Source organism: Chiloscyllium plagiosum, unplaced genomic scaffold (assembly GCF_037043375.1).
Source record: "Chiloscyllium plagiosum isolate Xiang-an unplaced genomic scaffold, Cpla_swu_hap1 HiC_scaffold_16, whole genome shotgun sequence".
Classification (NCBI taxonomy): domain Eukaryota; kingdom Metazoa; phylum Chordata; class Chondrichthyes; order Orectolobiformes; family Hemiscylliidae; genus Chiloscyllium; species Chiloscyllium plagiosum.
In genome coordinates, this window is record NW_028270154.1 from 72,236,946 (window position 1) to 72,249,333 (window position 12,388).

The 12,388-nt window shown below is 44.2% G+C and overlaps 1 protein-coding gene across 5 annotated transcripts in view; it reads right to left on the bottom strand.

The window, feature by feature from the left end:
• The window catches only part of LOC122556773 (A-type potassium channel modulatory protein KCNIP1-like), a 626,836-nt gene that overhangs the window by 83,440 nt on the left and 531,008 nt on the right, over positions 1-12,388 (bottom strand). For 3 of the 5 annotated variants that reach the window (XM_087995057.1, XM_043703920.2, XM_043703918.2), the window contains exon 2: positions 7,836-7,960. In XM_087995057.1, coding sequence (XP_087851183.1) covers positions 7,836-7,960 — 125 coding nt within the window. The remainder of the gene's footprint in view (positions 1-7,835; positions 7,961-12,388) is intronic. The other 2 variants (XM_087995056.1, XM_043703919.2) reach the window with 1 other exon arrangement.

The following is a 12,388-nucleotide window of genomic DNA, read 5'->3' on the forward strand; positions in this document are numbered from 1 at the left end:
TGACCTACTCTTGGGAAATAAGGCAGGGCAGGTGACTGAGGTGTCAGTGGGGGAGCTCTTTGGGGCCAGCGACCATAATTCTATTCGATTTAAAAAGGATAGCTGGAAAACAGGACGGCTGGAAAATGAAGAGCCTTCAGGAATGAGATAACAAAAATCCAGAGAAAGTATATTCCTGTCAGGGTGAAAGGAAAGGCTGGTAGGTATAGGAAATGCTGGATGACGAAAGAAATTGAGGGTTTGGTTAAGAAAAAGAAGGAAGCATTTGTCAGGTATACACAGGATAGATCGAGTGAATCCTTAGAAGAGTATAAGGACAGTAGGAGTATACTTAAGAGGCAAGTTAGGAAGGCAAAAAGGGAACATGAGATAGTGTTGGCAAATAGAATTAAGGAGAATCCAAAGAGCTTTTACAAATACATTAAGGACAAAAGTGTAACTAGGGAGAGAATAGGGCTCCTCAAAGATCAGCAAGGCAGCCTTTGTGTGAAGCCACAGAAAATGGGGGAGATACTAAATCAATATTTTGCATCAGTATTTACTGTGAAAAAGGATATGGAAGATATAGACTGTGGGGAAATAGATGGTGACATCTTGCAAAATGTCCATGTTACAGAGGAGGAAGTGCTGGATGTCTTGAAATGCATAAAGGTGGATAAATTCCCATGACCTGATCAGGTGTACCCAAGAACTCTGTGGAAAGCTAGAGAAGTAATTGCTGGGCCTCTTGCTGAAATATTTGTATCATCAATAGTCACAGGTGAGGTTCTGGAAGACTGGAAGTTGGCAAACGTGGTGCCAGTGTTTAAGAAGGCTGGTAAGGACAAACCAGGGAACTATAGACCAGTGAGCCTGACCTCGGTGGTGGGCAAGTTGTTGGAGGGAATCCTGAGGGACAGGATGTACATGTATTTGGAAATGGAAATGTGTTGCTGGAAAAGCGCAGCAGGTCAGGCAGCATCTAGGGAACAGGAGAATCGACGTTTCGGGCATTAGCCCTTCTTCAGGAATCAGGGCTGAAGAAGGGCTAATGCCCGAAACGTCGATTCTCCTGTTCCCTAGATGCTGCCTGACCTGCTGCGCTTATCCAGCAACACATTTCCATCTCTGATCTCCAGCATCTGCAGACCTCACTTTCTCCTCATGTATTTGGAAAGGCAAGGACTGTTTAGAACATAGAACATAGAAGAATACAGCGCAGTACAGGCCCTTTGGCCCTCGATGTTGCGCCGATCCAAGCCCACCTAACCTATACTAACCCACTATCCTCCATATACCTATCCAATGCCCGCTTAAATGCCCATAAAGAGGGAGAGTCCACCACTGCTACTGGCAGGGCATTCCATGAACTTACGACTCGCTGAGTGAAGAACCTACCCCTAACTTCAGTCCTATATCTACCCCCCCTTAATTTAAAGCTATGCCCCCTTGTAATACCCGACTCCATACGCGGGAAAAGGTTCACACTGTCAACCCTATCTAACCCCCTAATCATCTTGTACACCTCCAGGTGCGAGGTTTAGGGAGAGTCAACATGACTTTGTGCATGGCAAATCATGTCTTACAAACTTGATTGAGTCTTTTGAAGAAGTAACAAAGAGGATTGATGAGGGCAGATCTATATGGACTTCAGTAAGGCATTCGACAAGGATCCCCATGGGAGACTGATTAGCAAGGTTAGATCTCATGGAATACAGGGAGAACTAGCCATTTGGATACAGAACTGGCTCAAAGGTAGAAGACAGAGGGTGGTGGTGGAGGGTTGTTTTTCAGACTGGAGGCCTATGACCAGTGGAGTGCCACAAGGATCGGTGCTGGGTCCTCTACTTTTTGTCATTTAAATAAATTATTTGGATGTGAGCATAAGAGATACAGTTAGTAAGTTTGCAGATGACTCCAAAATTGGAGGTGTAGTGGACAGTGAAGAGGGTTACCTCAGATTACAACAGGATCTGGACCAGATGGGCCAATGGGCTGAGAAGTGGCAGATGGAGTTTAATTCAGATAAATGCGAGGTGCTGCATTTTGGGAAAGCAAACCTTAGCAGGACTTATACACTTACTGGTAAGGTCCTAGGCAGTGTTGCTGAACAAAGAGACCTTGGAGTGCAGGTTCATAGCTCCTTGAAAGTGGAGTCGCAGGTAGATAGGATAGTGAAGAAGGCATTTGGTATGCTTTCTTTTATTGGACAGTGTATTGAGTACAGGAGTTGGGAGGTCATGTTGCGGCTGTACAGGACACTGGTTAGGCCACTTTTGGAATATTGCGTGCAATTCTGGTCTCCTTCCTATCGGAAAGATGTTGTGAAACTTGGAACGGTTCAGAAAAGGTTTACAAGTATGTTGCCAGGGTTGGACGATTTGAGCTAAAGGGAGAGGCTGAACAGGCTGGGGCTGTTTTCCCTGGAGCATCAGAGGCTGAGGGGTGACCTTGTAGAGGTTTACAAAATTATGAGGGGGCATGGATAGGGTAAATAGGCAAAGTCTTTTCCCTGGGGTTGGGGAGTCCAGAACTAGAGGGCATAGGTTTAGGGTGAGAAGGAAAGATATAAAAGAGACCTAAGGGGCAACTGTTTCACACAGAGGGTAGTATAGGTATGGAATGAGCTGCCAGAGGAAGTGGTGGAGGCTGGTATAATTGCAAGATTTAAGAGGCATTTGAATGGGTATATGAATAGGAAGGGTTTGGAGGGATATGGGCTGGGTACTGGCAGGTGGGACTAGATTGGGTTGGGATACCTGGTCAGCATGGACGTGTTGAACTGAAGGGTCTGTTTCCATGCTGTACATCTCTATGACTCTATGACTCTAGTTGAGGTACAGAGTTTAAGAGCAAGGACATTACTCTGGTTTGGCCACACCTAAAGTATTGTTTGCAGTGCTGGAATCCACATTATGGGAGGGATATGAAATACTGAAGAGGGACAGAGGAGATTTACCAGGATGTTGCCTGGGCTGGAGAGTTTCAGTTATGAGGAGAAACTGGACAGACTGGGTTTTTTTTAGAGCAAACAAGATTGACAGGGACATGATTAAGATGTATAGAATTATGAGGGGCATAGATAGGGTAGACAGGAAGAAACATTTTCCCTTGATGGAAGGATCAGTGACTGGGGGCATAGATTTAAAGTAAGGACAGAAGTTTGAGAGGAGATGTGAGGAAATGTTTTTTCATGCAGAGGAGAGTGGTAATCTGGAACTCACTGCCTGTAAGGGTGGGAGAGGCAGAAACCCTTGAGACATTAAAAAGTATTCAAATGTGAACTTGTGATGCCAAGGTTATAAGGCAAAGGGCCAAGAGGTGGAAATGGGATTAGAATTTTGTTTTTGACCTGCACAGATATGATGGGCGGAAGGGCCTTCTTCTGTGTTGTAGATCTCTTTCATTCTATGAGCTTCTGTTTGAGTGTTGTTGGAGCTGCACCCATCCAGGCAAGTAGGGAGTATTCCATCACATCTCTGACTTGTGCCTTGCAAATGGTTGACAGACCTTGAGCAGTCAGGAGGTGAGTTATGTGGTGCCATATTCCTAACCTCTAAACTGCTCTTGTAGCTACTCTTTTTATATACTTAGTCCAGTTGAGATTCAGATCAATGGTAATCCCCAGGATGTTGATAATGTCAAGGGCGGTGGTTAGACAATCGACAATAGGTACAGGAGTAGGCCATTCAGCCCTTCAAGCCAACACCACCATTCATTATGATCATGGCTGATCACCCACAATCAGTACCCTGTTCCTGCCTTATCCCCATAACCCTTGTTCCACTATCTTTAAGAGCTCTATCCATCTCTTTCTTGAAAGTATCCAGAGACTTGGCCTCCACAGCCTTCTGGGGCACAGCATTCCATATATCCACCACTCTCTGGGTGAAGAAGTTTCTCCTCAACTCTGTACTAAATGGCCTACCTCTTACCTTTAAACTGTGTCCTTAGATTGTCTCTTATTGGAGATGGTCATTGCTTGGCATTTGTGTGGCACTTGCCACCCAAACCTGTAGAGTATCCAGGTCTTGCTACATTTGGGCATGGATTGCTTCAGTATCTGAGGAGTCACAAATATTGCTGAACTTTGTGTGGTCATCAGCGAATATCTCCACTTCTGACCTTGTGACAGACAGAGGTCATTGATGAAGCAGCTGTTGGTTGGGCTTAGGACACGACACTGAGGAACATTTGCAGGGAAGTCCTGGAGCTGAGATGACTGCAACCATCTTTCAAAGTGCCAGGTATGATTCCAACCAGTGAGAATTTGCCCACTGATTCTCATTGACTCCAGTTTTGCTTGGACAGCTTGATGCCACACTTGGTCGAATGCAGCCTTGATGTCAAGGGCTGTCACTCTCCTATCCCCTCTGGAATTCAGCTCTTTTGTCCCTGTTTGAACCAAGGCTGTAATTAGGTCAGGAGCTGAGTGGCCCTGTCAGAATCCAAACTGAGCGTTATTGATGAAGGAGTGCTACTCGATAAGTTATGTTTCAGCTCTACTCTTATTTGTCATTTCTGTAGTGGTTTGATACAGTTGAGTAGCTTGTTGGGCCATTTCAGAGAGCATTTTGGAGTCAAACACATTGTGGTGTACCTGCAGTCAATGGTCTCGATTAGGTTAGGACATCAGATTTCTGTCCCTGAAAGACATTAGTGAACCAGATGGGTATTCAACCAGATGATAGTTTCATGGTCACCATCACTGAGACTAGCTTCTGTTAACTGATTAAATTTAAAATTCCCTGGTGCAATGGGAATGCTAGTTGCAATGTGAACTCATTGCTCTGGATTACTAACCTCAGTAGCATCACTGGTGTGCTCAATCCCTGATGTCCACCACTTCCATCCTTGCTTCATTTCACACAGCAGCCCTTCTTTGCTCTCCATCAATCAATGTTCTCTCCAAGCTGCTTCTGCTATTCTCCTTTGATTATTCCTAACAAGCTTCCTGTCAGACAGCCTTTACAAATGTTCCCTGGATAATTGAACCATACAATAATCCATTTGGCCCATTCTTCCTGATTGCGTTCATTGCTGGAGCGTCCAGCTGGTTCCACTACGGAATATAAAACAAATGAAGAGGAGCAAGAACGAAGAGAACTCGTAAAGGGGGTGGCGTTGGTAAAAGCAGACGAGCTGCAGTGGATACATGAAGGTGACACCAAACAGACGAGCATGAAGGCTCCTTGCCTGGGAGGAGTAGCTACAAGCAGCAGCAATCGGTTCATTTTGGCTGCCCACATTCTTCCAACCAAAATGTATCACTTCTCTGTTTTAAATCTGATTTGCCATATACCTGCCCATTTAGAGTCAGAGGCATACAGCACAGAAACAGATCCTTCAGTCCAACTTGTCCATGCTGACCAGATATTCCAATTTGACCTAGTCCCATTTGCCAGCACTTGGCCCATATCCCTCTAAATCCTTCCTATTCATATACCCATCCAAATCTCTTTTAAATATTGTGATTGTACCCCCTCCACCACTGGCAGCTCATTCCATGCACGCACCAATCACTATGTGCCTTAAGGTCCTTTTTAAATCTTTTCCCTCTCACCTTAAAACCAATGCCTTCTAGTTTTGAACTCTCCCACTCTAGGAAAAAGACCTTGGCTATCCACCCTGTCCATGCCCCGCATGATTTCTCCAACCTCTTTTGATGCCATCTTGATACATATTACATTTTCTAACTTGGAAGTGTGAACTGATAGCCCTTTATAGCTATTTCAATAATATCCATCAACATGGTATTTGCAATTCCCACCTCTACTGCATCCTTTTTGTTCAGTTAACTACATCTCCAATGAAAAGCTCTCATTCATTTTACACATACATTCCTGATGAAGGGTTTATGCCTGAAACATCGATTCTCCTGCTCCTTGGATGCTGCCTGACCTGCTGTGCTTTTCCAGCACCACACTCTCGACTCTGATCTCCAGCATCTCCAGTCCTCACTTTCTCCACATACATTTTGTTACCCTGAACTAATCTGTACCTTCCTAAATACTCTGTAGATTCAACTCTAATTGTGCACTCTAGGAATTCACCCACAACTGGCCTGAAACTAAGGGTACAAAAAGGAAAAACCCTGCAGATGCTGGAAGTCGGACATGAAAAAGAAAACAGAAAATGTTGGAAATACTTTGCAGTTCAGGCAGCACCTGTGGAGTGAGAAACAATTTCATGTCTGAGGGTTGATGAAAGGTCACAGGCCTGAAACTGTTTATCGCCTGCTGAGTATTTCCAGTTTTCTTTTGGTTTTTGTTATAGCCTTACTGGTCTCTGTTTAGCTGCTTTGTCTTTCTTGTCCTTTTTCAGCAGAGATGCTACTCCATCAACTCTCAGTCCCATGGCTATAATATCTGTTTTTAAGGAGGATTGAGAAAGGCGTGATAATACTGTCACTTTAACAAGGTTATTTTGTCCTTGGGTTTTTTTCAAGGGAGGTCCTAAAGGCAGAGGTGCTGAAATGTCTACTTTGACAAAGGCAGGGGAGTAGTCAGTTGTCCCAGTTCAGGTTTGGCTTAATTTGGGCTAGTTGTAACAGTGAGAAGCTGCTGGTTTAGCTGTAGGAGGGAAGCTGCTGCAGTCCAGTTCCAAGCTTCAGCAGATGATTCCTGGCTGACTTTGCTCTCTGAAATCTCTCCTGCCTCTAAGAACCTGTGTTTGAATTTACCTTTTGCCAAGGGGTGTGTTCATGGAATGTTACAGGAATTGGAACAGCTTCTTAGATAAGTTGCTGTGTTGGGTTGGTTAAATTTTCCAATAGTTATCCTAAATTCCATTTTCTTTTTTCGTGTTTCAACTGCATGTTTAAATCAATTCTGTTGGCTTAAAGCCGAGTGGTTTGACCAGCTGTATCACACCTGGAATAGCCACCACACATCTGCCTTTAAAATAAGAAAAAGTTAGGGTCTGGGCTACCTTCTTAAAATATTACCCTGACAATAAGACAGGGTAGCCAGAGTCCCCTGCTTTCTCCAGTCTAGTTTCTTTCCCTCTCCAGCAGAGAATGTAGTTGTGCAAGTTGACAGGTTCTGCACTGGCTACTTCCCTGCAATTGTCACAAATGATTATTCATTCACTTCTCTTGTCATCACCACTTGCACTTGCGTCACTAAATTGACAAACACGGTTATTACTTTAATGGCTCCACTGTTAAACTGCCAGCTTCACCTCCAAGTGGCTGTACTCTCTTGAACTGTGCTTTTAATGACTCTGTGCTGCACTGTTTTCATTTATATTACCGGCTGTCTTGTTTTCATAATCCCTTTCACTCTGTCTGTTCTCCAGCTGCAGATTTACTTCTCCTTATGTTCATTAGCATCACCTTCATCAACGATCACCCTTTCAAATTTTTGATTTGTTGTGGTTTACTGTTTATCCACAGAACCCAATGTTTTGTTGCACCTTTGTTTCACTGTGTGAAAATAATATATATTCATAGCTGCAAGTTTCCCACTGATTATTTTCAGACATGTTTGGTAGAATTTCCGCCCAGTCAAATTCTCTCCGATCTCTCCTAATCCCATTAAACTTTGTTTCTTTCCAGTTCTACTGCAGCTTATCTTTCTCGGTTACAAATCACACAACACCAGGTTATAGTCCAACAGGTTTAATTTGAAGCACCAGCTTTTGGAGCGCTGCTCCTTCAACATGGTAGTTGACAACCACCTGATGAAGGAGCGGCGCTCCGAAAGCTAGTGTGCTTCCAATTAAACCTGTTGGACTATAACCTGGTGTTATGTGATTTGTAACTTTGTACACCCCAGTCCAACACCGGCATCTCCGAATCATATCTTTCTAGGAATTACTTCAGAGAGAATGGGACAGAAGGTACAAAATCTTACGTTCTTAAAGCCCCTATAGAGCACCTGAAGTTCCCTCTTGGTGAAGTTGGTTTGGGCCTGTAGTTGTCGTAAGCCCTCGGGCCGATGGCAAACTGTGGCCATTTCCAGCTCATCTTCAACCTTATCTGTAAAAAGAGAAAGCACAACCAGAGAATGTCAGAGAAATGAAGGTGAATAGCAGCACCTCAGAGGCACAAATAGCCCTCAGCCAAGGTCACACATCTCACCGGCACATTCAACACACCTTGTCTAATGCCTGGTACCAGTGAGGGTGGGAACAGATACATAGCCCATCACATTACCTGCACAAGCTGCTCCATCACATAGTTCCCAAATTTGGGGTATATTTGTGTAGCAGTGCTTTCGCTGTCTCCTAATTTGGAGATGTGTCTTACAAACATAGAAAATAGGAGCTGGAGGACAGCATTTGGCCCTTTGAGCCAGCTCCTCCATTCAATATGATCCTGGCTGATCACCTAACTCAGTGCCCTGTTCCCATTCTCTTCCCCATGCTCTTTTAACCCTTTAGGCCTAAACACTTTACACTACCTTCTTGAAAACATTCAATGTTGGAGCCTCAACCACTTTCCATGGCAGAAAAATCCCCAGGCTCACCACTCTGTGGGTGGAGACATTTCTCCTCATCTCACTATGTTCACTATGCACGGGGATGACTTTGCTTAACCTGATTCGGAATTTGACTTTCCCTATTGATATTGATGAATTTTTAGCCTGCACTCACAGAGAGATTACTGACCTGTTAAAGAATGCTTCTTACTCTCTGCAGCTTCACTGATCACCGGTTTTAATCCTGATGTATATGCACTGTAATTAAACACTTCCCTCTCTCACCAACATCACTGCACCTCAGCACTCCTTTCAAAACAGCTTTTTCTGTGTTAGTTCATAGGTACACAGATTAGAAACATTGCTTATCTGCACAGATCAATCATTTTGACACCATAATAGATGCGATATTTCCATACATCTGTAGTCACTGGAAGTCAATGTTAATGTTCGGATGGATGTATTTATTACTGATTACAGAACCATAACTGCTTTGATCCTCAGCTTAAATAAACAGAGTGAAAAGATCTTCACAGATCCAGCTCAATAAATTGATTCAGTGCGCCCATCTTTCATCATTTTGCTGCCTGGAATATTGCATAATTTATCTCTGACTGACCAAACTTCATCTAATATTTTGTGTTGATGTCGCACCTTCAAAGTGCCATAACGTTCTGAGACACTTCACGCAAATCATCTGACGCAGAGCAACAGAAGGTCAAAAGACAGACATGTTTTAAGGATCCTCCAAAGGAGAGAGCAGCAAAGAGTTTTGGAATGGAGTTGCAGAGCACCGCGCTAGACAGGGTCTCCAATATTAGAAAGAGTGACGTTGGTGTGAGTGAGGGTTCCATGAGTGGAGATTACAGAGTTAGGGAGGGGCTTGAGCCTGGAGATATCTGAAGGCAAGGGTGAGAATTTCATAATTTAAGACATAGCTTAACAGGGAGCCATCAAGCACATTAATTCGGAGAATGGGACTTGCTAGATCATTAAGACACGGGCACCACAGATTTGGATGAGTGACATTTATGGAGAATGGTAGACGAGATGCAGACCAGAGCATGTTGGAGGAGTCGAGTCCAGACCTAACAGAGAGTGACTGTGAGCTTCAACAGAAAGGTGATCTGCTGCCTGGTTATCCATTTTGTGACTATTTTAGACACAGCAAAGCAAAGGGACTGATTGCAGAACAGGAATGGCACTTTTCATTTTCCAAATACAGCTAAAGTTTTATTATCTAGCACCAATGGGACCCGGAATGTGCCAACAAATCAAATATTCTGGATAATCAAGTGGTTTGCTTAACCAATGTAAAAACAAACAGTAAATAAAGAAATGTAATGCAAAGGGTTGACACATCTTTGTTATACTTTATTTACGGCTTAAATCACTTTGCCTTAAATAAAACTTATCTACACAGAGCCCTCTCACTCGCACCCTCAATGGACTCCTTGGACATTGCAGCAGATTGTGGAATTTGAGGAGGAATTGACTCGTAATTTAATCGACTGTTGATGTTTTGTGCGGCCATTCAATTGAGCAACAAGCATACTTCCATTGAGTTAAATAAATTTAAAAATCTATAATAATTGTACAGAATAAAACAGTGAAATTTGCAGAATTTGAGGCATATAATTTTTGCCAGTTTATCAACACTGCTGGTTCATAGGTGCCAGTTAAACCAAACTTTGCTGTACGTGTCTGCGAGTAGACTGAAAAGGAATGATTTGGTATTTAGGAAGTGTTTTGTTTTGGTTACATCTTCCCAAAATATAGAGACATGCAATAAATCCTGTAAGTTGAGTAAATGGGTATAAAAACCTCGAGAGACAGGGACAGACTCAGGCTACAAGCGCAGGGCAAATAGTGCCTCTCATGCTTGATATGGAGATGAGGAAGATTGTCTTCTCTCAGGTGTAGACTGGTCTTTGAATTGTCTTCCTGAGACAGCAGTAGAGGCTGGGTCATTGACTAGATTGAAGGTTGAGTTGCACTGCTTTAACAGGGGGTAAGACAGGTAAGGGGAGTTGAAACTGATCAAAATCATTCATGATCATGCAGAACAAAACAACAAGCTCAATGCACCCAATGGCCTCCTGCTGCTGTTATTTTGTATGAACTAATGATTTTATTGATTATAGTCCAACAGGTTTACTTGGAAGTGCAAGCTTTCAGAGCACTACTCCTTCGTCAGGCAGACAGTGGAGCAGGATTATAGGACACAGAATATACAGTAAAGATTCGACGCTTTGTTAAATCAAGTGTTAAATCAAGCCCCAGTGTTAAACTAGGCCCAGTCAGTGCACTGCAGTGTTAAACTAGGCCCAGTCAATGTGCTGCAGTGTTAAACTAGGACTAGTGTTAAACTTGTGTTAAATTAGTGTGCTGCAGTGTTAGACTTGGCCCAGTCAGAGTAATGCAATGCTTAACCAGACCCCATTCAGTCCAGTGCAGTGTTAAACCAGTCCCCGGTCAGTCTGGTGCAGTGTTAAACCAGTCCCCGGTCAGTCTGGTGCAGTATTAAACCAGTCCCTTGTCAGTCTGGTGCAGCGTTAAACTACACCCCGGTCAGACTGGTGCAGTATTAAATCAGAACCCGGTCAGTCTGGTGCAGTGTTAAACCAAACTCCGGTCAGTCTGGTGCAGTGTTAAACCAAACTCCGGTCAGTCTGGTGCAGCGTTAAACTAGACCCTGGTCGGCCTGGTGCAGTGTTGCACCAGACCCCAGTCAGTCTGGTGCAGCGTTAAATCAGACCTGGTCAGTCTGCTGCAGTGTTAAACCAGACCCTCGTCAGTCTGCTGCAGTGTTAAACCAGACCCCAGCACACTGTATGGTTAAACTAGGCCCAGTCAGCGCGCCGCAGTTTTAAACTAGGCCCAGTCAGTGCGCCACAGTGTTAAACTAGGCCCAGTCAGTGCTCTGCAATATTAAACTAGCACCAGTCAGTGCGCAGCGTGGTTAAACTAGTCCTAGTCAGTGCGCTGCATGGTTAATCTAGGCCCAGTCAGTGCACTGTGTGGTTAAACAGTGAACGGCATGGTGGCACAGTGGTTAGCACTGCTGCCTCACAGTGCCAGAGACCCGGGTTCAATTCCCGCCTCAAGCATCTGTCTGTGTGGAGTTTGCACATTCTCCCCGTGCCTGCGTGGGTTTCCTCCGGGTGCTCCGGTTTCCTCCCACAGACCAAAATTGTGCAGGGTTAGGTGAATTGGCCATGCTAAATTGCCCGTAGTGTTAGGTGAAGGGGTAAATCTAGGGGAATGGGTCTGGGTGGGTTGCGCTTCGGCATGTTGGTGTGGACCGAAGGGCCTGTTTCCAACTGTAAGTAATCTAATCTAAACTAGGCCCAGTCAGTGCACTGCGTAATTAAACGAGGCCCAATCAGTGCACCGCATGGTTAAACTAGGCCTAGTCAGTGCACTGCGTGGTTAAATTAAGCCAAGTCAGTGGGGTGCAGTGTTAAACTAGGCCCAGTAAGTGCACTACAGTTTTAAAATAGACCCAGTCAATGTGCTGCAGGTTAAATCAAGCCCTCATCATTGTGCTGCAGGGTTAAACTAGGCACAGTCAGTGTGCTGCAGTGTTAAACTAGGACTAGTCAGTGCACTGTGTGGTTAAACTAGGACCCGTCCATGTACTGAAGTGTTAAATTAGTCCCAGTCAGTGCGCTGCAGTGTTAAACTAGAACTAGTCAGTGTGCTGCAGGATTAAACTAGTGCCAGTCAGTGTGCAGCAGTTAAACTAGGATCAGTCAGTGTGCTGAAGTGTTAAACAATGTCTAGTCAGTGCGCTGAAGTGTTAAACAAAGACTAGTCAGTATGCTGCAGTGTTAAACAAGGCCTAGTCAATGTGCTGCAGTATTAAACCAGGCCCAGTCAGTGTGCTGCAGTATTAAACTAGGACCAGTCAGTGTGCTGCAGTATTAAACTAGTGCCAGTCAGTGTGCAGCAGTTAAACTAGGATCAGTCAGTGTGCTGAAGTG